Source organism: Mirounga angustirostris, unplaced genomic scaffold (assembly GCF_029215605.1).
Source record: "Mirounga angustirostris isolate CCGP_5_RB_7025 unplaced genomic scaffold, mMirAng1.0.hap1 SCAF_15, whole genome shotgun sequence".
In the NCBI taxonomy this organism is placed as follows: domain Eukaryota; kingdom Metazoa; phylum Chordata; class Mammalia; order Carnivora; family Phocidae; genus Mirounga; species Mirounga angustirostris.
Window position 1 is genome coordinate 30,247,297 of NW_026991723.1, and position 27,277 is coordinate 30,274,573.

The 27,277-nt window shown below is 40.5% G+C and overlaps 1 protein-coding gene across 1 annotated transcript in view; it reads right to left on the reverse strand.

Annotated features, from left to right (window-relative positions):
- The window catches only part of HSD17B3 (hydroxysteroid 17-beta dehydrogenase 3), a 41,742-nt gene extending 30,485 nt beyond the window's left edge, over window positions 1-11,257 (reverse strand). The window contains exons 1-2 of the mRNA XM_045881937.2: window positions 10,927-11,257; window positions 7,345-7,391 (exon numbers count right to left, since the gene is read on the reverse strand). Coding sequence (XP_045737893.2) covers window positions 7,345-7,391; window positions 10,927-11,185 — 306 coding nt within the window. The 5' untranslated portion in view covers window positions 11,186-11,257. The remainder of the gene's footprint in view (window positions 1-7,344; window positions 7,392-10,926) is intronic.
- Window positions 11,258-27,277: the final 16,020 nt, after the last annotated feature.

Genomic DNA, 27,277 nt, shown 5'->3' on the forward strand with positions numbered 1-27,277 from the left:
GATGGTCCCCAACTTATGATGATTTGATTTCGGATTTACCGACCTCACAATGGCACGAAAGTGATACACATTCAGTAGAAACCATACTCTGAATTTTGATCTTTTCCAGGGCTAGTGATATGCGGTATGATCCTCATTCATGACGCTAGGCGGCAGCCACCACAGCTCCCATCAGCCAGCCATCATGAGAGTGAGGGGCCCATAACACTGATAACCATTCTGCACCCACACAACCATTCCGTTTTTCACTTTCAGTACAGCATTCCATAAATTACATGACGTAGTCAATACTTTATTATAAAATAGGCTTTGTGTTAGGTGATTTTGCCCAACTATAAGCTAATGTAAGTGTTCTGAGCACAGTTAAGGCAGGCTAGGCTAAGCCATGATGTTCAGTAGTTTAGGGACGTTAAGTGCATTTTCTACTTGTGATATTTTCAACTTACAATGGGTTTATAGGGATGTAACCCCATTATAAGTTGAGAAAGATCGATATAGCCAAAAAATGGGAACAAACTAAGCATTCCTCAACTGGTAAGTAAATAAATTGGGTATATCCATACAATGGAATATTATTCTGCAATAAAAAGGGAAACATGGCCAACACATACTATAACACTGATGAACCTCAAAAACATGCTAAATGAAAGAAACCAGTCAAAAAGGACTACATATTGTGTGGTAGCATTTGTACAAAATGTTCAAAAAGATCAATGGCAGCCCAGGGCTGGGATAGGAATAGGGAATTAATTGCAACCAGGAATGAGGGATCTTATTGGAATCTTATTAGGGTGATGGAAATGTTCTACAACTGGATGGTGATGAGGATGAACACTTGGTTAAGTTACTAAAATTCCTTTAATTATATACTTAAAACAGGTAGATTTTATGGATTGTGAGTTAAATCTCAAGAAGCTGTGTAAAATAGAAAACTGACCCACATGCTATCATTATCATTTCAGCTGAAGTATTTTAAAATAAATTTACATTCACTCTAATTGGTGATCCTCAGCCATAAAAGATCATCACAAGCCCAACCTCTGGCCTAGAATCTCTACAGTGAGGTTTCACTTTATAAAAAATAGTCAATCAATATCCAGATATACAAAAAAGATAATTAAGGGTGATCCTCTACATCTGTTGTTCCCTTCCAATAGTCAATATCCTACGACATTTAAACATGACATACAAAAAAAGTGTATTTACTGATAGTTCGGCTGGAACACAGCTATTATTTAAAAGGTCCTAAAAACCACAGAAAATCTCTCAAAGACTATGATGTCGATTTTGAGTGACTCTAGATAAAGCTAAATTCTGGCCAGACTGAGCAAAGGAGGGGAAAGCGGAAGAAGGTTCTCTAAAACAAAAACATCTTCAGCTGTGCATGTCTTGTGCTTTCCTCTAAAAAAACAACCACCACAGAAAAATCAAGCCAAGAAGAGTGAACCCTGAAGTAAACTATGGGCTCTGGGTGGTAATGAAGTGTGAGTGGAGGTTCATCCACCCTAACAAAGGTCACTCTAGTGGGGGATGTCAATAGTGTGTGGCTACACATGTTTGGGGATAGAGGGGATATGGGAACTCTCTGTACCTTCCACTCAATTTTGTGGTCAACCTTAAACTGTTCTAAAAAAATTAAGTCCACTTAAATTTTTAAAAATAAATGGAAGGTTAAAAGATTAAAAAATAAAAAACCAGGACTGTCCCATTTCAAGACTGACCCTGGGGCACCTGGGTGGCTCAGGCGTTAAGCGTCTGCCTTTAGCTCAGGTCATGACCCCAGGATCCTGGGATCGAGCCCCGCATCGGGCTCCCCGCTCCGCGCGAAGCCTGCTTCTCCCGCTCCCGCTCCCCCTGCTTGTGTTCCCTCTCTCCCTGTGTCTATCAAAATAAATAAATAAAATGTTTAAAAAAAAAAAAAAGACTGACCCTGCGAGTGATATCGCAGAGTTTTCTCTCTCTCTCCGTATGGAAAACACTCCCACACGCACCTTCAAACCCTCATTTTGAGCCTTGGAATCCATCAAAATGGCGGCCAAAGAATTAAGCACCTTTGTCTCACAATTCACTTCATCAGCCTCCTGAAGAGAAGATTGTCCATTAAATGGAAAGCAATTTGCATTTTCAGCACGAAGGATGTTTGCTTCCTGGTGGGCTTCCAGCCTCTCCTGAGTTGTGCCATTCCTCTCAAGAGCCGCAGACATTTTAAAGTTTCTATGTGAAGCGGTCTGGGCCAGGAGGGGGGCGCGGAAAACACTTGTCTGGGCTAGGATTGTTCCCTTTGTCCACTTAAGCAAGGCTCAATTTTATTTCTAGAATGTCCCAGCTGACAGGCTCCATACACAGGTTTTGCCTCTTTTCCTTCAGGGAGTTGAGGGGCAGAAGCCCTCCCTTTCCCAGAATGCACTGTGGCACCGTCCTACAGAAGGGCTGCGGCAGAGATGAATGTGCACTGTTCCCTTCTTTATGTTAGGGCCTGCCTCAGGGAAAGTGCTTGTTGCTGCTAATCTGTAACAGGTGGTAGGAACGCCAGGAAAACAGACCTCCTCTGTATGGCAGTGAATAAAAGAAATTCAGGTGCTAAAGGAGCAAAACTGGTGTGAAAGCAGCGGCCTCAGAGGGAGGGAATAGTGGACCCGTCTCGCGCTTCCTCCCCCAGCCCGTCCCTCGCCACAATTGTTTTCCACCTTCTTCCAGTACTACTTGAAATTCCCTTAGCAGGAGGCAGAGCCTCTCTTGCCACACTAAATATAAATACAGATTAAGCTAAAATGCAATATAGAATAGGCTCCCAGAAAGATGGAGAAGTACTTTTCCCCATTCCTACCATGATATGCAACTTAATTGTGCAACCTGGACATAATACATAAAGATCAAATGACTCTAAAAGATAGGGAGAAGATGAGCAAGGGGCCTCAAGACCCAAGAAACAGCACAGTGGTGAGTTCCTGGGTTTTCTTTTTGTCTCATATATCCCAGACTTATTGGTGGAAAAGCTGGCAATTCAGAAACACCACAGGTACAGACCTAAGAAGTCCCAACAAAAGCCTGCTCTCTCTAACCAAAGGACAAGAAAAGAAACAGCCTAGCAAGGCAGCAAACTTTAGAAAAGAACTGCTTTACTCCAGGTAAACAGCTCAAAAACAAACAAACAAACAAAAAACCAAACACCCCATGGTCCCACCCCACCCCCACCCCCAAAGGCCGAGTCAGGAGCTGAGACTTCCACACTGGTGAGACCCCCCTGGCCAGGTTGGCATCAGGGAAGGCTGAGTGGGGAGGTAGAACGTCCATCCCAGCCACCCCCTCCCATGTCAGCACACCTGAACTCCTACTTCCACCTGGCAGTGCCAAGGCAACCTTTCCCTTCCCTCCCTTCACCCTACCCCTGCAATTAGGAGGAAGCCTAGTGGAGAGTCAGGACTTTCACTACCACCCAAGTGGTGGTGAGGCCACCTCCTCCAAATACCACTGGCAGCCTCCTGGGGAGCAGTAAGGAAGCACTCTTGCCTCTCCCACCCTGAGTGGCCCAGTAGGGAGCCAGCACTCCCACCCCCACTCAGCAGTAACAAGGAGGCAGCATCCGCCCCACCCCCACCCCTGTAACGGAGGCCAAGTAGAAAGCCTGGGCTTCTACCTTACCTGGTAGGAACAAGCTGGCACCCCCTCCTCCCTCCACTGAAGCAGTGTTGGTACAGACCCAAAAGAGATTTAAATAAGATCCAGAGTCTCATAACAGAAAACTAAAAATGACTGCAATTCAAAAGTCACTCATCGTACCAAGAACCAGGAAGATCTCAATTTGAGTGAGATAAAAACATTCAATAGATGGCCACATTAAGATGACACAGATGTTAGGCTTCTTGGACTAGGATTTTATTTTTTATTATTTTTTAAGATTTTATTTATTTCTTTGGCAGAGGGAGAAGCAGGCTCCCCGCTGAGCAAGGAGCCCGATGCGGGACTCAATCCCAGAACTCTGGGATCATGACCTGAGCCAAAGGCAGACACTTAACTGACCGAGCCACCCAGGCGTCCCTTGGACTAGGATTCTAAAACAACCATCCTAAGAATGCTTTGACAAGCAATTACAAACATTTTTAAAACAAATGCAAAAAGAGAAAGTTTCAGTAAAGAAATAGAAGATATAAAGAAGAACCAAATGGAAACTTTAGGGCTGAAAATAAAATAAATGAATTAAAAACTCAATGGATGGGCTCAGCAGAATGGAGGTGACCAAGGAAAGAATCAGTGGATTTAAAGATAAAAAAATAGAAATTACCCACTCTAAACAACAGAAAAAAATACAATGAAGAAAATGAACAGCATTTCAGAAACCCATTAGACTCTAAGAAAGATCTAACATCCATGTGATTGGAGTCCCAGAAAAAGAAAAGAAGGCTGGGCAGAAAAAGTATTCAAAGAATAATGAAAGAATTCAAGAGACTGAGCAAACCTCAAACAAGATAAACCTAAAGAAATCCACTCCAAGAAACATCATAACTAAGAAAACTAAAGTCAAGGGCGCCTGGGTGGCTCAGTCATTAAGTGTCTGCCTTTGGCTCAGGTCATGATCCCAGGGTCCTGGGATCAAGTCCCACATCGGGCTCTCTGCTCGGCAAGAAGCCTGCTTCTCCCTCTCCCATTCCCCCTGCTTGTGTTCCTGCTCTCGCTATCTCTCTCTCTGTCAAATAAATAAATAAAATCTTTAAAAAAAAAAAAAAGAAAGAAAGAAAACTAAAGTCAAGGGGAAAAGTCCTGAAAGCAGTGAGAGAGAAAACCACACAACATTTTGCAAGTGCTGAAAGCAAAGGACTGTCAGTGCTAAATCCTATACCCAGCAAAATTATCCTTCAGGAATGAAGGGGAAATCGAGACATTCTCTGATGAAGGAAAACAAAGAGACCTACTCTAAAAAATAGCTAGAGGTAGTTCTCTAAACAGAAAGGATATGACAAAAGAACAAAACTTGGAATATCAGGGGGAAAGAAAGAATAAAGGGAAGAGTACAAATATGGGTAAGTACAATACATTGTCCCTCTCAAAAAACACAGTATCTAGGAAAGGAAGAACAGTTTAAACATCCAGTAATAATAGGCTAACCTTGGAGAGCTTACTCTAGGCAAAGCATTTTGCCCACTTCATCCCATTAAACCTTTACAAAAGCTGCAGTGGGATTACCAGGGCCTCCAGTTTATTGATGTGGCAATTCTGCAGTAAGCATATGAAGCAGGGTTTGAACGCACAGATGTCTGATTGATTACCAACCTTGGGCTCTTAACCCTTAGGTTGGTCGATCTGCAGCATCTCACTCTGAACTGCTTTTCTTGGAGAAGCAGTTAGCAAGCAGACCAGAACAGGCTCTCTGGAAGGCGAAGAGCCTGAATAAAGAAGTAAGAAACCCAGAAAACTGTTTAACACAGACTTAGAAAAGAACAACAGGAAATGAAGAAAAAGATTCTACAAGAAAGAGCAAAGCAAGAATTAGTTAGAACAGAAACAACTTAGAAGTTGGGAGGTACTTTTTGCCCTGGTAAAGACACAAAAGCCCAGAGAGGATGGGCAACTTGTCCAAAATCTCCAGACAGTTAGTGCTAGAGCGAGGACAGGAACCCACAGTTCCTGACCCCCAGGCCATTGCTTTTGGAAACAGTGAAGAAATGAATGGCTAAGTTTTCACATGGTCTCCTCTAAGTAGAAAGAAAAGTGTCCCTTGTCTTAAACCACCAAGGGGGACCATTAGTAGGTCAGGTCAGCATGACTTTGAAGAAAGAATCTGGAAAATCATGAAGAAAGAACCTGGATTTCAAGGCAATCCAGAGAACTAAGAAAGAGGTAAGGCCATGGATCTTTTGGATGAGGGGTTAGGTCCTCTCCAGAAACCTGGTCTAAGGTGGAAAATAGTTATATAAAAGGGGATATAGTTCTAATGCAAATAGCTGGAAAAGCTTTCCTTCTGATTTTTGGGTGAGGAAGACACAAGGCTTTGGAAAGTGGTTGCTGAGTGGTCTCCCTAACCTCCACACTCAAATATGACCACCTGTCTTCTGAGTGTTGGGCACTAGCAGTCATCAGAGAGTTGCTATATACAAATTAGGGTAAGAGCAAAGAACTCTTTAGCCCAAAAAAGAGTTGAAGCAGAATGTCCATACCAAAGAAAGTATCCTTGGAAGTTGGGGGACAGACCTGAAACAGTGCCGCTGATATACCTTGCACTGTCCACTTCACACAAGATGTTTTGGTGTCTATCATGACTCAAGCCTTTGGGGACAAGAGGATGCATGGGTTCTGCCTGTCGTTGAATGCAGTTTTTGTAACTGAAGTGCTTCTCATTATATTTTTAAGCATTATTGATTTCTTCCTCCTTTTGTAATTTCAAGGATTCTATTTCTTGTGTTGTCTTTTACGTGATTCTAGAGGTCAGTGTAATAGGGCAGGATGAAGAAATAAAATAATAGGAATTCCAGGACACAATATTTCATGAATGAAAATGCGGAATTTGTAAGAATAATCATCATAACAGCAATGGCAACATACAAAACTACATATACTATAAGGGCATTTTTAAAAACTATAACTACCCATATATCTATCTATCTGCAGATAAACACAAAGCCTGGAAGGAAATACTCAGAGACACTAATCGAATTCCAGTGACTCTCAGCCCTATCATATCCTCTCTTTATGTAATATTTTTTTAAAGATTTTATTTATTTATTTATTTATTTGACAGAGAGAGACACAGCGAGAGAGGGAACACAAGCAGGGGGAGTGGGAGAGGGAGAAGCAGGCTTCCCGCAGAGCAGGGAGCCCGATGCGGGGCTCGATCCCAGGACCCTGGGATCATGACCTGAGCCGAAGGCAGATACTTAACAACTGAGCCACCCAGGCACCCCTTTACGTAATATTTTATAATGCCCATTAATCTTCTTGAAATGATGGTCATAGGTAATATGTCCTGCCTACACAAATAATTTTTTAAAAATCAATATATACCCTACCTATAATGTAAGAATAAATAAAAAGTGTTTTATAGTTTTAATTGTATTTAAACATATGAACTTTTATGGTACAATTACACTAGAAAATAACAATGTCCCCTAAATTCCTAGAACAACTCCTATGGGATGATCCTGGCACCTCTGAATATCACTGTGTTTTTTTAAAAGATATCCAGAGAGTGAGATTATGATTTTTAAGTTTTCTTTTTTATAGAAAATATTTGCCTTCATAAATTCATGTCTGTGGCTTTCATAACCAGAAGCATAGTGTTGGGGGTGCCTGTCATGTGATCACAGTGTGTTCAATATAAGGGGGGAGAAATTCTCAAAGAACGAAACTTACCTCAAATGAATATGCTTTTCCAATCCCATCTCCTGCTCCAGTGATCACTGCAAAAAGCAGAGATGGTTTTAAAGGACAGACTTAATCTTTAAAGTGCTCTTTCACACCAGCTACATTTTTTTGCAGGCTTACTGCCTAAGACACAGTATTTCAAAGCAGTGCCCTTCTGCTCTACAGCCCTACTCCACTCAACTCTGGAGCTTCCAGCCCTGACTCCCCTCATTACATGTTCCACATGAAGCTTTCGGTTTTGGTGGTTTTTTGTTTTTTGGTTTTTTTTTTGGAGGGGTTGGTAAGGTTGTGGAAGATAGCCTCCGAAAGGAAACAAAGAACCTCAGCCAGGGAACATTTCATTCAGACCCCAAACGGTGTACCCTATTATCTCTCTACCTACACACTCAACTCTCACGGTAAGGACATTTCAAGATTCTTCCTAAAAGTCAAGTGTTTCCCTCTTCCCATGCCACCCCCACAGGACAGCAGCACTCAAAGTCCATGGGAGATAAGGAACTTAACAAAGAGGACAACACAGAAATGCCAAAAAGTGATATAATGAAATAAAGGGACCTGAAGAATCTGCAGTCAGGGTATCTATTGATTAACCTGTAATGATCAGATTGACTGAGTCCTTTTATATCCAACATTAACACACATATTTTATGACTGAGTTCTAGGGTAAACTTCATTCGAGTGAATGTCACAATTTGAAATTATATTACAGTTAAGTATTTATGTATCTGCAATTTACCTTTGAACAACAATCAGAGGGTATACTTTCCAAGTGTGAATAAAACATACATTTAGCTTATTAGAGAGTAAGAGCCAAGCTGTACAAGCTTCCAGAAACACACTGGCAGAGTGTTCTCATTTTCTTTCTTTTTTTTTTTAAGATTTTATTTATTTATTTGAGAGAGAGAAAGAGTGTGAGTGGGGGGTTGGTGGGGAGGAGCAGGAGAGGGACAAGCAGCCTCCACGCTGAGCACGGAATCCAACTTGCTGCTTGATCTCATGACCCTGAGATCATGACCTGAGCTGAAATCAAGAGTCAGACACTTAACCTACTGAGCCACCTAAGTGCCCCAGAGCACTCTCATTTTCATAATGGCTGATAGTTTTATTTGTTCATTTGGGGCCTTCTAGGTGAATCCAGGCATATTATCTGTTCCTCTTGGTACAGGTGCTATGCTCAGGGTTATCTTCTGCCTCACCTTCCCCTCCCTTATGGGAATCTTCCAAATCACCCAGTATAGGGTCTGTACTATAGTTAAGATAATAACATCAATAAATGGCTGGTTTTTATTGAGTGCTTACTTTCTGCCATGTACTGTTTCAGGTGTTTTAGATGCATCATCTCATTTAATATTCAAAGCAAGTTTATAATGCAGGGACCATTGTTTTCCTTAGTTTATAGAGGAGGAAGCTGAGGGAGAGAAAGTTAGTAACTCAGTCAAGGTCACATTGCTAAAAATGATGAGAACAACAGGGCTTGAAACCCAGCTATCTGATTTTGGGGCTACAATTCTATAAAGATACACCAGTGACATAATTTTCTAATCAACCACAGAGTTCTGAGGAGTTAAACAATTTCATCTTTAGTAATTGGATTTTCTTCTGGCTCTCCACCAGAAATATATGCTCTCCCAGAGATCTGCCTATGCTCAAAGACGTTTTAATCTTGCTAGTGATAATTCTATTCAATATTGACTCAAATAATAGGTTAAGATTACGTTTTTTTAATGTGAGTCAACAAATACTCTTGTCTCTGGCCCCATGTGAACTTCTTTTGGAGTGTGTGTTTTCGGAAGGGCTTTGCCTTACACTGATGAGCAGCCCTTGTACAGACTTTTAAGAACCACCCCACCCCCTGCCAAGTGTGTGGGCATTTGGATCTGTGTGGAGCAGGGTATTTGGATCCAGAGCACTCAAGTTCAAGCTATTTGGCAAGTTTTCTGGAGATACTTCCCCAAGAGTGAAGGAGTATTCACAGACACACACACACACTTCAAACATAACATGCAACAGTTAAAAACACATTTTTCTTTTTTTTTTAATATTGTATTGTTATGTTAATCACCATACATTACATCATTAGTTTTTGATGTAGTGTTCCATGATTCATTGTTTGTGCATAACACGCAGTGCTCCATGCAGTACGTACCCTCTTTAATACCGATCACCAGATTAACCCATCCCCCCACCCCCCTCCCCTCTAGAACCCTCAGTTTGTTTTTCAGAGTCCATCGTCTCTCATGGTTCATCTCCCCCTCTGATTTTCCCCCCTTCATTCTTCCCCTCCTGCTATCTTCTTCTTCTTCTTCTTTTTTTAACATATAATGTATTATTTCTTTCAGAGGTACAGATCTGTGATTCAACAGTCTTGCACAATTCACCGCGCTCACCATAGCACATACCCTCCCCAGTGTCTATCACCCAGGCACCCCATCCCTCCTACTTGCAACGAAGTGGATGGAACTGGAGGGTGTTATGCTGAGCGAAATAAGTCAATCAGAGAAAGACATGTATCATATGACCTCACTGATAGGAGGAATTCTTAATCTCAAAAAACACATTTTTCATTCCAAGCAACTTCCATATGGCAATTGTTTTATATCTGCTACTAAGATTGTACAGTTACCAGCTTTAGCAAGTAAAGATACAGCATGCCCAGCTCAATTTGAGTTTCAAGTAAACAGCAAATAATTTTTTAGTATAAGTATGTCCTGCATAATATTTGGGATGTCATACACTAAAAAATTATTCCTTATTTATCCAAAATTCAAATTTAACTCAGTATCCTATATTTTACCTGGAAGCCCTATAAGGTTGTTTATAATCTCTCCTATTTAGCCGCATATGGTACCTTTAAAGCTGTTTAAATTCTTTGGGTTGTTTTTTTAAGTCACTGGATTCCTTGGATTTCTTCATGTAACCTTAGCACTTCATTCAAAGAGATGCTGAAACCATAGCCTCATGCTTTTCACCTTAAACCCAGTCATCAGGCTGAAATTCTGCGTGGTAGTTCCAGAAGATAAATCCCATTCTTTTGTAGGCAGTGATTAATCTACTTGGGACACAAACCAGACTACCATCTTGAACATGTCTTCCTATAGGGACCTTTGTTACCTTGATTTTGTAATACCCTCACTTCATGAAAGGGCTCAGAGAAATTTTTTTAAATAAAGTAAAGTAAAATTATTTGTATTTCTGAATTTTGAAACACCCTTCCACAAAATGGCAGTACCCTGCGCCTTCAAAAATCTGGAGAAAAGGTTGCGGAAATTTCTGCAGTACTTATTATTTGTGTCACCAGAAACTCCAAAAAGGAGAAAACCCAACTACTAAGGATGAGGGAACAAGCACAGAGGCAAGAATTGGGTGGCATTCTTCCACTTAATTCTTCTCATGCCCCACATCTTCTCTTTTAGACAATTCCAGTTTTACTCATGCTTTCTAGACACCCAAATAAAAGTCACCCAAAAGAATTACATCTTTGCTCTCAAAAGGAAAAAATGCAATTTATATTTTGAGATATACATGATAATAAGACATAACAAGAAACAAGAGATGGAAAGCTGTCTTTACCTGCCCATTGTCCCATTGACTTCAAGAAAGACTTTGGCAAAACTTTCTGGAAGTGCCAGAAAATATATCTGGAGAATCTCACACACTTCACCAGGTACACCAGGCACACCAGCAGCCCTACGAAGATGAAGAACTGTTCCAGAGCCACCTCCATGACTGCACTCAACCAGTTCCAGACCTGGCCTGGCCCCTCCACAGACCTCCAAGGGCGTGGCTGCTCCGGAGGCGGGTCAGTCCCCTTTGGAGTCACCAGCTGCATTCCACTGTGTAGAGACGTTTAGATTAACTTCTTTACACAATCCTCTCATTCATAGGCTTCAGAATAAAGTATTCTTTCTAATATTTTTACAGCACCGTTGGGCTTTTGTGACCATGGGGGAGCTGGTGAAGAAGTAAAAGGACATGAAGAAAGATGAAGCCTGGACAAAGAAAAAATGGCTGTGCAGGCTTCTCTCCTTAAATTTGGAAGCTAAAAAGGATGTTAAGAAGGATGCAAAATCCTGTAAGTCATGCATTTATTTATTCAACAAATATTTATTGACTGTCTACCAGGTAGCATTGCTGTTCAAGGTTTTGGGAATACGCAATAGTAAACAAGACCATGTCACTGCCATGGGGGAGCTGAGATTCTAGTACGGGAGACAGACAATGTGCCAATAAATAAGATAATGTCATATATCAGTGCCATGAAAAAGTGCTATTGAGTGACCTGTTCAAGTGGCTAGTGGACAATTACTTTAAAGAGTGTGCTCAGGAAAGGGATTCTATGAAGAAGTGGCATTTCGAGCTGAAATTTGAATTAAGAGAAGGAGCAAAGAAGCCCTGCAAAGATGAGGCTCCCCATCCAGGCTGAAGGAACAGCTAGCACAAATGCCCTGAGAAAGATCCATGTATTTGAGGAATAAGTAGCACTACATAGCAGAAGGAACTGTCTGTAGAGAACAGGGAAAGAAAGAGTCAAGGAAGGTAGAGGCAAGGGGAGGAGCCAGATCTTCTTGGTGAGGAGTTTGGACTTTAGTCTACAAGCAACAGGAAGCCACTGAAGAGGCTCGGACAGTAGAGTCATATAACCTGAATCATGCTTTTAGAAGATCACTCTGGATGGTAAGAGAAGATGACCTTTTTGGGATGGGAATGGAGGGTGGGAATGACCACCAAAGCAGGTGGAGTGAGGAGATAATGGCAGTCATCCAAGAAGACTATCCCAAAGCTCAGTCCTTTGCCCTCTTCTCTTTCCTATCCACACTCACTCATTTGGTGGCATTACCCAATCCCTTGATTGTAAGGACTCCGAATGCTGAGGACCTGCAAACATATAATTTCAACCATAACCCAGGCAGGGTCATCCAGACTTGTGTATCCAACTGCCTACTTGACACCTCCATTTGAATGCCTAACATGCATCTCAAACTTAATATGTATAAAACTGGCTTCTGATATTATCTCCAATGCCAAAACCTGCTCCTCTTGCAGACTTTCCTATCTCAGGGAATGGCAGCTCTCATCTTCCAGTTGTTCAGTTTAGAAATCTTGGCGATATCCTTGACTCCTCTCTTTCTTTCACATACTGCAGCTAGTCTGTCTCCTATTGACAGATTATTGGATTTATTTTCAGTTTTAGATTATGCTGAACAACACTGCTGTGAATATTCTTGTATTTCTACTTTATCATACATGTGCAAGTTCCCCTCTCTCTCTCTGCCTCTGTCTGTCTGTATCTCTCTCTCTCTCTCTCTCTCTCTCTCTCTCACACACACACACACACACACAATTGTTGGGTCCTATATGTTATACAACTTCAGTTCTACTAGTGTTTCAGTCAGGTCCACTCAGAAGACAACAAACCACACAGCATTTTGGATTATTGTTAAATACAAAAAATTATTAACTATTTATAGGGAATTAGCTACCAAAAGTCCATAAAAAAGAACTCAAAAGACCCTAGGGCTGAAGGAGAGTATCTAAGGGACAAGCAAATGTGGACCCAAGGCTGGATTTCAAACCTCACCGGAGAGTGTAGGATTGCAGGCACCTAGATGGTGAAGAAGTTCTCTGGGTTGCCTGAGACAGAGCTCTTCCAGTTTAGAGGATAAGACTAATTAGCAGGGAATTGCTACCTGGGACAGGAAACCCCCACTGGGATGCTGACAAACCTGAGGTGAGCCCTACTGGGACTCAATTTGGGGAGAACTGACAGTTTTGCAATATTGAGTCTTTCAACTATAAACATAGTTTACCTCTTCTTTTTGGTCTTCTTAATGTCTTTCTTAATGTCGCTCAATACATTTTTATAATTTCTCCTAAAATGTTGGTACTTGTAAAAGTTTATATTAAGAAAAATATCAAAAACATACAAAAGTAGGAGACTAGGTTAATGAACTCCCATTTACCCATATGTTATAGGTAACTATAATATTATATAAGTAACTATAGCCTACTAAATAAATGCCCTTTATTTAGTGTGATTTGTGTACCAGAAGTTAGCTGTCCTTTTGCTGGCCATTGTTACTTTGCATATACCCACTTTTCTTACCCTCCCCACCCCATAACAGCGAGGACTCTTTAAAAGAATAACATAAAAACAGTGCTGTTGGGGCGCCTGGGTGACTCGGATGGTTAAGCGTCTGCCTTCGGCTCAGGTCATGATCCCAGGGTCCTGGGATCGAGTCCCACATCGGGCTCCCGGCTCAGCGGGGAGCCTGCTTCTCCCTCTGACCCTCTCCCCTCTCATGCTGTTTCTCTCGCTCGCTCTCTAAAAAATGAATAAAGAAAAATCTTTAAAAAAAAAAAAAAAACAGTGCTGTTATTACAACTGAATCATTAACAGTAATTCTCTAATACTATCAAAATTCAGTCAATACTAAACATCTCTGATTGTTCATACATATATTTAAACTTTTTTTTTTTTTAAGAGAGAGAGTGTGTGAGCAGAGGCGGGGCAGAGGGAGAGGAGAGAAAGAATCTTAAACAGGCACAAGCATGGAGCCTGACAAAGGGCTCGATCTCACAACCCTGAGATCATGACCTGAGCTGAAATCAAGAGCTGGACACTTAACTGACTGAGCCACCCAGATGCCCTGTTCATACATATTTTTAAGTTGACTTTTGAATCAGGATTTTTCTTAAAGGCCTACACATTGCATTAAGTTGATGTGTCTCTTAAAGTTTCCCTCTCTCACTCTTTTAAAAAAAATTCTTTTACTAGCATTTATTTGTTAAAGAAATTAAGTTGTTTGTCTTATAGAGTTTTCCACATTTTGAATTTTGCTGATTACATCTCCATGGTGTTACTCAAACATGTTCCTCTGTCTCTTATATTTCTTCTAAACTTAGAATTAGAGCAAGGACAGAAAACTTTTTCCTTAAGGGGCCAGATAATGAAGATTTTAGGCTTAGTGGGCCCTATGGTCTCTGTTGCAAAGACCCTGGGCATTGTAATGCAAAAGCAGTCACAGGTACTTAGTCATAAATACAATATGAATGGATAGACCTCAAGGGCATTATGCTAAATGAAATAAGTTAGACAAAGGAAGACAAATACTGTAAGATCTCTCTTACATGTGGAATGTAAACATATATATATTTATAACCCCCCAGAAGTGGCGGTTGAGGGATGGAAGAAATGGGTAAAATGTTTTTGTTTTTGTTTAGTTTAAATAAATTAAATCTTTTTTATTTATTTATTTATTTTTATTCTTATGTTAATCCCCATACATTACATCATTAGTTTTAGATGAAGTGTTCCATGATTCATTGTTTGTGCATAACACCCAGTGCTCCATGCAGAATGTGCCCTCCTCAATACCCACCACCAGGTTAACCCATCCTCCCACCCCCCTCCCCTCTAGAACCCTGTTTGGTTTTCAGAGTCCATCGTCTCTCATGGTTCGTCTACCCCTCCGATTTCCCCTCCTTCATTCTTCCCCTCCCGCTACCTTCTTCTTCTTTTTTTTTCCTTAACATATATTGCATTGTTTCAGAGGTACAGATCTGAGATTCAACAGTCTTGCACAATTCACAGCGCTTACCAGAACACATACCCTCCCCAGTGTCTATCACCCAGTCACCCCATCCCTCCCACCCTCCACTCCAGCAACCCTCAGTTTGTTTCCTGCAATTAAGAATTCCTCATATCAGTGAGATCATATGATACATGTCTTTCTCTTTTTGACTTATTTCACTCAACATAATACCCTCCAGTTCCATCCACGTCGTTGCAAATGGCAAGATCTCATTCCTTTTGATGGCTGCATAATATGCCATTGTATATATATACCACTTCTTCTTTATCCATTCATCTGTCGATGGACATCTTGGCTCTTTCCACAGTTTGGCTATTGTGGACATTGCTGCTATAAACATCGGGGTGCACGTACCCCTTCAGATCCCTACTTTTGTATCTTTGGGGTAAATACCCAGTAGTGCAATTGCTGGATCAGATGGTAGCTCTATTTTCAACTTTTTGAGGAACCTCCATACTGTTTTCCAGAGTGGCTGCACCAGCTTGCATTCCCACCAACAGTGTAGGAGGGTTCCCCTTTCTCCGCATCCCCGCCAACATCTGTCGTTTCCTGACTTGTTAATTTTAGCTATTCTGACTGGTGTGAGGTGGTATCTCATTGAGGTTTTGATTTGGATTTCCCTGATGCCCAGCAATGTTGAGCACTTTTTCATGTGTCTGTTGGCCATTTGGATGTCTTCTTTGGAAAAATGTCTGTTCATGTCTTCTGCCCATTTCTTGATTGGATTATTTGTTCTCTGGGTGTTGAGTTTGATGAGTTCTTTATAGATTTTGGATACTAGCCCTTTATCTGATATGTCATTTGCAAATATCTTCTCCCATTCTGTCGGTTGTCTTTTGGTTTTGTTGACTGTTTCCTTTGCTTTGCAAAAGCTTTTTATCTTGATGAAATCCCAATAGTTCACTTTTGCCCTTGCTTCCCTTGCCTTTGGCGATGTTTCTAGGAAGAAGTTGCTTCGGCTGAGGTCGAAGAGGTTGCTGCCTGTGTTCTCCTTTAGGATGTTGATGGACTCCTATCTCACATTGAGGTCTTTCAACCATTTGGAGTCTATTTTTGTGTGTGGTGTAAGGAAATGGTCCAGTTTCATTCTTCTGCATGTGGCTATCCAATTTTCCCAACACCATTTGTTGAAGAGACTGTCTTTGTTCCATTGGACATTCTTTCCTGCTTTGTCAAAGATGAGTTGACCATAGAGTTGAGGGTCCATTTCTGGGCTCTCTATTCTGTTTCATTGATCTATGTGTCTGTTTTTGTGCCAGTACCATGCTGTCTTGATGATGACAGCTTTGTAATAGAGCCGGAAGTCAGGAATTGTGATGCCGCTGGCTTTGCTTTTCTTTTTCAACATTCCTCTGGCTATGCGGGGTCTTTTCTGGTTCCATACAAATTTTAGGATTATTTGTTCCATTTCTCTGAAAAAAGTGGATAGTATTTTGATGGGGATTGCATTGAATGTGTAGATTGCTCTAGGTAGCATTGACATCTTCATAATATTTGTTCTTCCAATCCATGAGCATGGAACGTTTTTCCATTTCTTTGTGTCTTCCTCCATTTCTTTCATGAGTATTTTATAGTTTTCTAAGTACAGATCCTTTGTCTCTTTAGTTAGATTTATTCCCAGGTATCTTATGGTTTTGGGTGCAATTGTAAATGGGATCGACTCCTTAATTTCTCTTTCTTCTGTCTTGTTGTTGGTGTATAGGAATGCCACTGACTTCTGTGCATTGATTTTATATCCTGCCACTTTACTGAATTCCTGTATGAGTTCTAGCAGTTTTGGGGTGGAGTCTTTTGGGTTTTCCACATAAAGTATCATATCATCTGCAAAGAGTGAGAGTTTGACTTCTTCTTTGCCAATTTGGATGCCTTTGATTTCTTTTTGTTGTCTGATTGCTGTGGCTGGACTTCCAATACTATGTTGAATAGCAGTGGTGATAGTGGACATCCCTGCCGCGTTCCTGACTTTAGGGGGAAAGCTCTCAGTTTTTCCCCATTGAGAATGATATTCGCTGTAAGTTTTTCATAGATGGCTTTTATGATATTGAGGTATGTACCCTCTATCCCTATACTGTGAAGAGTTTTGATCAAGAAAGGATGCTGTAGTTTGTCAAATGCTTTTTCTGCATCTATTGAGAGGATCATATGATTCTTGTTCTTTCTTTTGTTAATGTATTGTATCACATTGATTGATTTGCGGATGTTGAACCAACCTTGCAGCCCAGGGATAAATCCCACGTGGTCGTGGTGAATAATCCTTTTAATGTACTGTTGGATCCTATTGGCTAGTATTTTGGTGAGAATTTTTGCATCCACGTTCATCAGGGATATTGGTCTGTAATTCTCCTTTTTGATGGGGTCTTTGTCTGGTTTAGGGATCAAGGTAATGCTGGCCTCATAAAATGAGTTTGGAAGTTTTCCTTCCATTTCTATTTTTTGGAACAGTTTCAGAAGAATAGGTATTAATTCTTCTTGAAATGTTTGGTAGAATTCCCCTGGGAAGCCATCTGGCCCTGGGCTTTTGTTTTTTGGGAGATTTTTGATGACTGCTTCAATTTCCTTAGTGGTTATAGGTCTGTTCAGGTTTTCTATTTCATCCTGGTTCAGTTTTGGTAGTTGATACATCTCTAGGAATGCATCCATTTCTTCCAGGTTATCTAATTGGCTGGCATAGAGTTGCTCATAATATGTTCTTATAATTGTTTGTATTTCTTTGGTGTTGGTTGTGATCTCTCCTCTTTCATTCATGATTTTGTTGATTTGGGTCATTTCTCTTCTCTTTTTGATAAGTCTGGCCAGGGGTTTATCAATCTTGTTAATTCTTTCAAAGAACCAGCTCCTAGTTTCATTGATCTGTTCTACTGTTCTTTTAGTTTCTATTTCATTGATTTCTGCTCTGATCTTTATTATATTCTCTTCTCCTGCTGGGTTTAGTCTTTTTTTGCTGTTCTTTCTCCAGCTCCTTTAGGTGTAGGATTAGGTTGTGTATTTGAGACCTTTCTTACTTCTTGAGAAAGGCTTGTATTGCTATATACTTTCCTCTTAGGACTGCCTTTGCTGCATCCCAAAGATTTTGAATAGTTGTGTTTTCATTTTCATTGGTTTCCATGTATTTTTTTAATTCTTCTTTAATTTCCTGGTTGACCCATTCATTCTTCAGTAGGATGCTCTTTAGCCTCCATGTATTTGAGTTCTTTCCGACTTTCCTCTTGTGATTGAGTTCTAGTTTCAAAGCATTGTGGTCTGAAAATAGGCAGGGAATGATCCCAATCTTTTGGTACCGGTTGAGACCTGATTTATGACCTAGGATGTGATCTATTCTGGAGAATGTTCCATGGGCACTAGAGAAGAATGTGTATTCCGTTGCTTTGGGGTGGAATGTTCTGAATATGTCTGTAAAGTCCATTTGGTCCAGTGTGTCATTTAAAGTCTTTATTTCCTTGTTGATCTTTTGCTTAGACGATCTGTCCATTTCAGTGAGGGGGCTGTTAAAGTCCCCCACTATTATTGTATTGTTGTCGATGTGTTTCTTTGCTTTTGTTATTAATTGCCTTATATAATTGGCTGCTCCCATGTTAGGGGCATAGATATTTACAATTGTTAGATCTTCTTGTTGGATAGATCCTTTAAGTATGATATAGTGTCCTTCCTCATCTCTTATTACAGTCTTTGGTTTAAAATCTAATTTGTCTGATACAAGGATTGCCACCCCAGCTTTCTTTTGGTGTCCATTAGCATGGTAAAAGGTTTTCCACCCCCTCACTTTCAATCTGGGGGTGTCTTTGGTTCTAAAATATCTCTTGCAGACAGCATATCGATGGGTCTTGTTTTTTAATCCAGTCTGATAGCCTGTGTCTTTTGATTGGGGCATTTAGCCCATTTACATTCAGGGTAACTATTGAAAGATAGGAATTTAGTGCCATTGTATTGCCTGTAAGGTGACTGTTACTGTATATTGTCTGTGTTCCTTTCTGGTCTATGTTGCTTTTAGGGTCTCTCTTTGCCTAGAGGACCCCTTTCAAGATTTCCTGTAGGGCTGGTTTTGTGTTTGCAAATTCCTTTAGTTTTTGTTTGTCCTGGAAGCTTTTTATCTCTCCTTCAATTTTCAGTGACAGCCTAGCTGGATATAGTAGTCTTGGCTGTATATTTTTCTCATTTAGTGCTCTGAATATATCCTGCCAGTCCTTTCTGGCCTGCCAGGTCTCTGTGGATAGGTCTGTTGCCAATCTAATGTTTCTACCCTTATAGGTTACATATCTCTTCTCCCGAGCTGCTTTCAGGATTTTCTCTTTCTCTATGAGACTCGTAAGTTTTACTATTAGATGTCGGGGTGTTGACCTATTTTTATTGATTTTGAGAGGGGTTCTCTGTGCTTCCTGGATTTTGATGCCTGTTTCCTCCCCCAAATTAGGGAAGTTCTCTGCTATAATTTGCTCCATTATACCTTCTGGCCCTCTCTCTCTTTCTTCTTCTTCTGGGATCCCAATTATTCTAATGTTGTTTTGTCTTACGGTATCGCTTATCTCTCGAATTCTGCCCTCGTGATCCAGTAGTTGTTTATCTCTCTTTTTCTCAGCTTCTTTATTTTCCATCATTTCATCTTCTATATTACTGATTCTCTCTTCTGCCTCATTTATTCTAGCAGTTAGCGCCCCCATTTTTTATTGCACCTCATTAATAGCCTTTTTGATTACTACTTGGTTGGATTTTAGTTCTTTTACTTCTCCAGAAAGGGTTTCTCTAATAACTTCCATATTTTTTTTCAAGCCCAGCTAGTATCTTTAAAGTGATGATTCTGAACTCTAGATCTGACATCGTACTAATGTCCGTATTGAGTAGGTCCTTGGCAGTCGGTACTACCTCTTGTTCTTTTTGTTGAGGTGATTTTTTCTGTCTTGTCATTTTGTGCAGAGGAGAATAGATTAATGAGAGAACAAAATGCTAGCAGAGTAACAACATCCCCAGAAAATATACTCTAAACAAATCAGAAAAGACCTGAAGTAGTGGGAAAAGAAAGGGAAAGAGAGAAAAAAGAAAAAGAAAAAAAAGAAAAAGATAATGATAAAAACAAAAACAAACAAAACAACAAAAAAACCAGAAGGTGATCAAATATGATCAGGCTGGTACATAGATCAGTGCCATACACTAGATTTGGGGTGTATTTTGGTCTTTTAGAAGAAAGTGCCTCCCAAAATTTTAAAGAAAGAAAAACTTATATATGTACAAAAATAAGGGTTGATATGATGAAGGGATGGAATATGACTGTAAAAATGGAAATTATAAAAAATTTTATAAAAGGAATTGATAAGAACTTGTTTGAAAAAAGAAAGAAGAGGATTTAAAAAAAGAAAAAAGAAAAAGAAGGAAAAAAAAGGGAGAGCATGTGATCAGGCAGGGGAATAGAAAACACCATATACTAGAGATTTAGGGTATATTTTAATCTGTTAGAAGAAACTATCTCAAAATTTTAAAGAGAGAACAACTTATATATATAAGCCAAAAATACGGGTAACTACTATGAAGGGATAGAATATGACTCTAAAAATGAAAAAAAAAAATGTTTTTTTTTAAAAAAAGGGATTGATAAGATGTTGGTTGAAAAAGGGAAAAAGAAAAATTCAAAAAGAAAAAAAAGAAAAAAGATCGTTAAAAAAAAATTAATTTTGAAAGACTAAAGAATCATGGTAAAAAAGCCATGAATTCTATGTGCAGTATTCCCCTAGCGCTGGAGTTCTGCCGTTCTCATTGATCGGTAAACTTGGTCTTGGCTGGCTGTTCTCGCTGACCTTCTGGGGAGGGGCCTGTTGCCGTGGTTTCCAAATGTCTCTGCCGGAGGCGGAAGTGCCCCGCCCTTGCCCCCTCCCAGCTAAGTAATCTGCTCGGGTTTGCTCTCCGGGGCTTTTGTTCCCTGCGAGCTTTCCGTACAGCTTTGGAGGCAGAGAGTGAAAATGGCGGCCTCCCAATCTCCGCCCCGGAGGAGCCGAGAACTCGGGGTCCCGCTCCTCAGTGAGCCCCCAGAGAAAAGCCGTCAGTCACTCCCGTCTCCCCGGTCTCCGGCCACACTCCGTGCTCACCCGTCCTGTGACCGCGCGTTTCTCTCTCTGGCACCCGACCCTGGGTGGAGTCTCCAAACCCAGCAGATCCCTGCGGTGCAGTCCCGCGCGGCTCCTCCAGGGGAGGAAGGTGAGTCTCCCCAGATCTGCCACTTGTTGGGTCCCTGCTGGAGGAGCAGGGGCCCGACTGGGCCGCGGATCACGGTTTATGGCCACCCCGAGCTGAGAGCCCGCGCCTGGGCTCCGCCTCTGCAGCCGGCTTCCCTGCTCCAATACCTGGGAGCTCTGCCACACTCAGGCACCCCCGGTCTTTCTGTGACCCCGAGGGTCCTGAGACCACACTGTCCCAGAGGGTTCCACCCCCCCCTTAGCCACCAGAGTGACGTCCCTCAGCAGAGCAGTCTTTTAAAAGTTCCGATTTTGTGCTCCGTGGTTCTATCACTTGCCAGAAGCAGCCGAAGGAGGCCCCTCCCCCGCCATCTATCCTCCCAAATATCGCCTCGGATTCACTTCTCTGCATGTCCTACCTTCCAGAAAGTGGTCGCTTTTCTGATGAGAGAGTTGTTGCTCTTCTTTTCTTCGATCTCCTGTTGAGTTTGTAGGTGTTCAGAATGTTTTGATCCCTACCCAGCTGAATTCCTAGGAGGAGATGAAATCCAGGTCTCCTACTCCTCCGCCATCTTGCTCCGCCCCCTAAATTAAGTCTTTTTTAAAAGACAGTAAGAAAGGGGTTGAGGAGAGAGATGTGCAAGAGTATCAGGAATTATGTGTGATTAAAATGTTCCCATCTTCTACAACGTAGTGATCTGAAGGGGCACCTGCACCCCAATGTTCATAGCAGCAATGTCCACATAGTCAAACTGTGGAAGGAGCCAAGATGCCCACTGACAGAGGAATGGATAAAGAAGATGTGGTCCATATATACAATGGAATACTACTCAGCCATCAGAAAGGATGAATCTTACCATTTACATTGACACAGGTGGAACTGGAGGGGATTATGCTGAGCAAAATACGTTGGCTTAATTGAATTTAAATTTTAAAAAATGTCCCCATCTTCTCCAGTCTTCAGAAGTTATTAATGCCCAAATAATAGTAGTCTAAGTCTCTATTCTACTGCCATCAAGGAGTCCAGTATTTCATTAGGTTTTCCCCCTCAAGTAATTCTTGGGAACCCCTAAAAAACGGTTCCCCAAATTCTCCCCATCTAGCCAGGCAATTTTATATTCTCTGGCTCTGGAACAATACTCCTCTTCTGCTGGTCATGCCTTGCCATCTTGTTGCTTCTCTAGGCTGTCATCTCTCTGCTCCTTTCCAAAGGCAAATAAAAACATTTAGTTATAAAACAGCTTAGATCTACATTTGGGGGTGAAATTAATGTTGCAGGTCCATAATTTGCTACTTACATTCAATTTTTATTCCAAAACAGAATATTTAACATCTCAGTCTGAAACATTTGCATATATACATATATATATGAATAAAATGGGAATCAGAGAGTGGTAGATGCATTAACATTACCACAAGGTTCATCAAAATGTTGCTTCCAGAATTAAAGGACAATCTTTACCCTAAAAATACAACCTTCAAAATGACAGTTCATTGTAACCCTCCAAATGACAGTTTTCCAATGCAAAAAAATTTAAGATCTTGTATACACCAGCTCTAGAGGTGGCAATGTAAACTTTGTGAATCAAAGAGAAATTCTGTAACAAGTGATGTGATCTCTGGATTTTGCTTACATATACAGAAACAGTTATAATCAGCATGGCCAATCAGGAGCCAAATATATACTGAAAGAGCAGTCTAAGAGGTCCTTGGTAGAGAAACTTTGGGATAATCTGATGATTGAAACTTCCTATATTGACTTAAAATGTCCACACTACCCAAGGCAATCTATAGATTCAATGTAATCCCTATCAAAATACCAACAGCATTTTTCACAGAACTAGAACAAATAAAACTAAAATTTGTATGGAACCACAAAAGACCCTGAGTAGCCAAAGCAATCTTGAAAGAGAAGAACAAAGCTGAAAGTATCACAATTCCAGATTTCAAACTATACTACAAAGCTGTAGTAATCAAAATAATATGGTACTGGCACAAAAATAGACACATGGATCAATAGAAGAGAATAGACAGCCCAGAACTAAACCCACACTTATATGGTCAATTAGTCTATGACAAAGGAGGCAAGAATATACAGGGGGGGCAGCCTCTTCAGCAAATGGTGTCAGTAAAATGAACAGCTACATGCAAAAGAATGCAACTGGACCCCTTTCTTACACCACATACAAAAATACACTCCAAATGAATTAAAGACCTAAATGTGAGACCTGAAACCATAAAACTCCTAGAAGAAAACATAGGTAGTAATCTCTTGGATGGTGGCCTTAGCAACATTTTTCTGGATATGTCTCCTCTGTCAGGGAAACAAAAGCAAAAATAAACTATTTGGATTACACCAAAATAAAAAGGCTTTGCACAGTAAAAGAAACCATCAACAAAACAAAAAGGCAGCCTACTGAATGAGAGAAGATATTTGCAAATGATACATCCAAAAGAGGTTAATATCCAAAATATATAAAGAACTTACACAAATCAACACCAAAAAACCCCAAATAATCCAATTTAAAAATGGGCAGAGGATCCAAATAAACATTTTTTCAAAGAAGACATACAGATGGCCAACAGACAATGAAAAGATGCTCAACCTCACTAATCATCAGGGAAATGCAAATCAAAGCCACAATGAAATGTGAGCTCACAAATGTCAGAATGTCTAAAATCAAAAAGACAAGAACTAACAAGTGTTGGTGAGGATGTGGAGAAAAAGGAACCCTCATGCTCTGTTGGTGGGAATATAAATTGGTGCAGCTTCTGTGGAAGACAATATGAAAGACCCTCAAAAAATTAAATATTGAATTACCATATGATCCAATAATTTCACAACTGGGTATTTACCTCAAAAAACCCCACAAAAACACTAATTCAAAAAGATACATGCACCCCTATATTTATTGCAGCATTATTTACAATAGCCAGAATATGGAAGCAACCTGTGTCCATCAATAGATGAATGGATAAGGAGGATGTGAGATACACACACACACACACTAGAATGATGGACCTAGAGGTTATGTTAAGTGAAATAAGTCAGAAAAGGAAGACAAATACTGTATTTCATTTATATGTGGAATTTAAAAAAAAAAAAAAAAACAAATAAACAAACAAAAAGCAGAAACAGACCCATAAATACAACAAACTGATGTTTGCCAGGGGGGAAGGAATGGGGAGATGGGCAAAATGGGTGAAGGAGAGTAGGAGATACAGCCTTCCAGTTATGGAATGAATAAGTCACAAGGATAAAAGGCACAACATAGGGAATATAGTCAATGGTACTGTAATAGTGTTGTAGGGTGATAGATGGTAGCTACACTTGTGATCATAACATACAGTATAGAGTTGTTGAATCACTGTGTTGTACACTTGAAACTAGTGTAACACTGTATGTCAACTATACTCGAAATAAGAAAGAAAGAAAGAGAGAGAGAGAGAAAGGAAGAACGAAGAAAGGAAGCGGAAGGAAGGGAGGGAGGGAGGGAGGGAGGAAGAAAGAAAAAAGAAAGAAGAAGAAAGAGAGGAAGGAAGGAAGGAAGGAAGGAAGGAAGGAAGGAAGGAAGAAATTTCCTAACTTGAAGGAGCCATGAAGAAGAGAAGAGACTATGGATAATTTCATATATATATGAATAAATATGTAATTTATATATATAAATACTGAAAGTAGAATCTGAAAGGAAAGACCAGCACATAAATAGCAGGACTGTCTTAGCCTGAGATTTTCTTGATATGAAGGCCTTGTGAAGATAATTATATTGGAAAGTGATTCCAGTGAGCAGGACTTAGGTTGGGACCAGGAGATTGAACAGGGAAAGAGGGAAAGACACAGATGTGTCGTTGGGCTGGTCACTGCTGAGGCTCCATCCTGGGGACAGCTCTGAGAAACTGTAGAATGCACTGCTACCTCTTCTCCCTTAAATACAGAAGTAAAGTGTGTTTATGCACTGGCCCTGTGCCCATTGATCAAGGTTGCGCCATGGACTCTTACCTCCCTCAGTTCCAGATTTGCCTGTATGTCAGATGACTGGCGAGATCCTGTGGGTGAAGAGGAGCCCCGGGAGGAAAGTGAGACATACCAGCCACTGTTAAGTTCAGCCTACATTCCTCTCTAAACTGTGCCATTTGTTGATCATATCATTTTCAGCTAAGATCTTTATCGGGAGCAGCTTCTCAGTTCAAGGGTCAATTGCTCATAAAGCTATGAGCTGCCTAAAGAAAGCACAAATAATATGGAGAGTAAGCTAAAATTAGAGCAAATGAGATGGCCTTTGCTGATAGCAGCTCCCCGTTCCTTCCCTTTTTTTCAGGCCACCCTATATTTAGTATGCTCTGTGTATCAGATGCTGCATTATGTAGTTTACGAGGATTATATATCTTGTCTAATCCTCATGAGATGAGCATTATTGCTCTTCCCATTGAAGGGGTGGTTGGCGGAAGTAGGTATTGTTGATCAGCGATCTCAATGCATCTACATCTGCTGCCAAAAGAGTAAAAGGCTTAGATGTTTGATAAATATGAAGACAACAAGTAACTATTTTTGCTAAGGTTTGGTAAAAAGCCAAGCCACCCTTCCCCATCACTCTTTTCCATGACTCTGGTTCATTTTTCTTCTGAGTATATTATTTACTGTTTTATCTATTTGCTTCTTGTTGGTCTCCTGCCACTAGAACGTCAGCTCCATTGGACAGAGACTTTATTTGTTTTGTGAGAACAGTGTCTGGAAATAGTAGGTAGTCAATAAATATTTACCACTGAATGAAAAAGGGAAAAATGAGCTTTCACTGGGTTGGGTGCCATGAAGTTTATTGTGTTTAAGAACTTCTGATGAAGAGATGATATATACCGGTACAGATAAGGTGCAGATTGCAAAGTCTCAGGGAGCAGGTATAGATCTCAACTGGAAGCCCATGAAATGAGGAAATGCAAAAATGAGAATGAAAAGGAAAAGATTGAATGGGATTCATTCACAATCATCCCATTATCAAATGTTTGTTTAGGTGTTTTATCTATTCCAATACATAATAGAGGACACAACAGTTGCAAACAGTGTGATAAAAATATATAGGAGCGAGCAAAGGGGAATCAGAAGCTGGAGAAATTTAGAAGAAGAAACAGGCCTGAAGAAGGATCTCTGTAGGGTATTTGTAAGGGCCTGGACTTCTCTCCAAAGCTTCCATGTGAGTGATCTGTGGTATATGTTAGGGAGAAGGATTATAGGAAATTTTACACTAGAAAGACCTGAAGGGAATTTGACTTTGTGGCCAATTTTTTTTTTTTTTTTTTTTGGTGGCCAAATTTTAAGAGTCAAAGATGGCAAAGCTAAGGTTTTCTGTGGATGTAGTTCATCCAGAAATGGAGAACAAGCTTTCCTAAAGAAAAAACACAACAAACAAACAGTTATGTAAAAATTAGCTTCCTGAGGGTGAATTTCCTGAAAGTGGTAAGGTCTAGAAAATCTGAGAGAAAAAAGGAACAAAACAAGTTCTCTTGGGCTTGGGGGATGTGGAAGGTGGAGTTGGATGTTAGGTGTCCAGCCAGTAGTTGAAGTGGAGCTCTTTGACCAGGAAATCACTTGTTTTCTTGGTCAAAGGTGAATTTGTCAGACAGACCTCCAAAGAGTTCCAGGATCCTAAGGGTCCCAGGAAACATGTGCCCACTCGTCCTTCTTTGTGTTGTAGAGAGAGACCAAGGACAGCTGCTCCAAGATGGTTCACTTTGGCAGGTAGATGATGCTGAGCAGAAAACAATCAAGGTCCAAAAGACTCAGGCAGAAACTTTGACCTCCCCTTCCACACTCTGCCTAAAAGAAAGGGGAGAGCTGTCACCATAGATAACTATATCATGATATGAACTAGGTATGGTAGACAAGGAGCACAAACTAGCGTGGCTGTTTTGATCAAAGTTCTCTCTATGTCCCATTGTTTCCGAGTGGTCCGGCAAACATCGGTTTGCCAAACACTTACTCTCTTTCATCTTTCTGTGAATTGCTTTCCTTCCCTTTGAAGTCCCAGACCCCTACCCCCTTCTCCTTAGTTCAGAATGGCATATATAGCTAATTTTGCCTGACTGTCTTTGGACTCTCATGTCTATATTTCCCCATACATATAGAACTAAATTTGATTTTCTCTTGTTAATTTGTCTCATGTTAATTTAATTCTT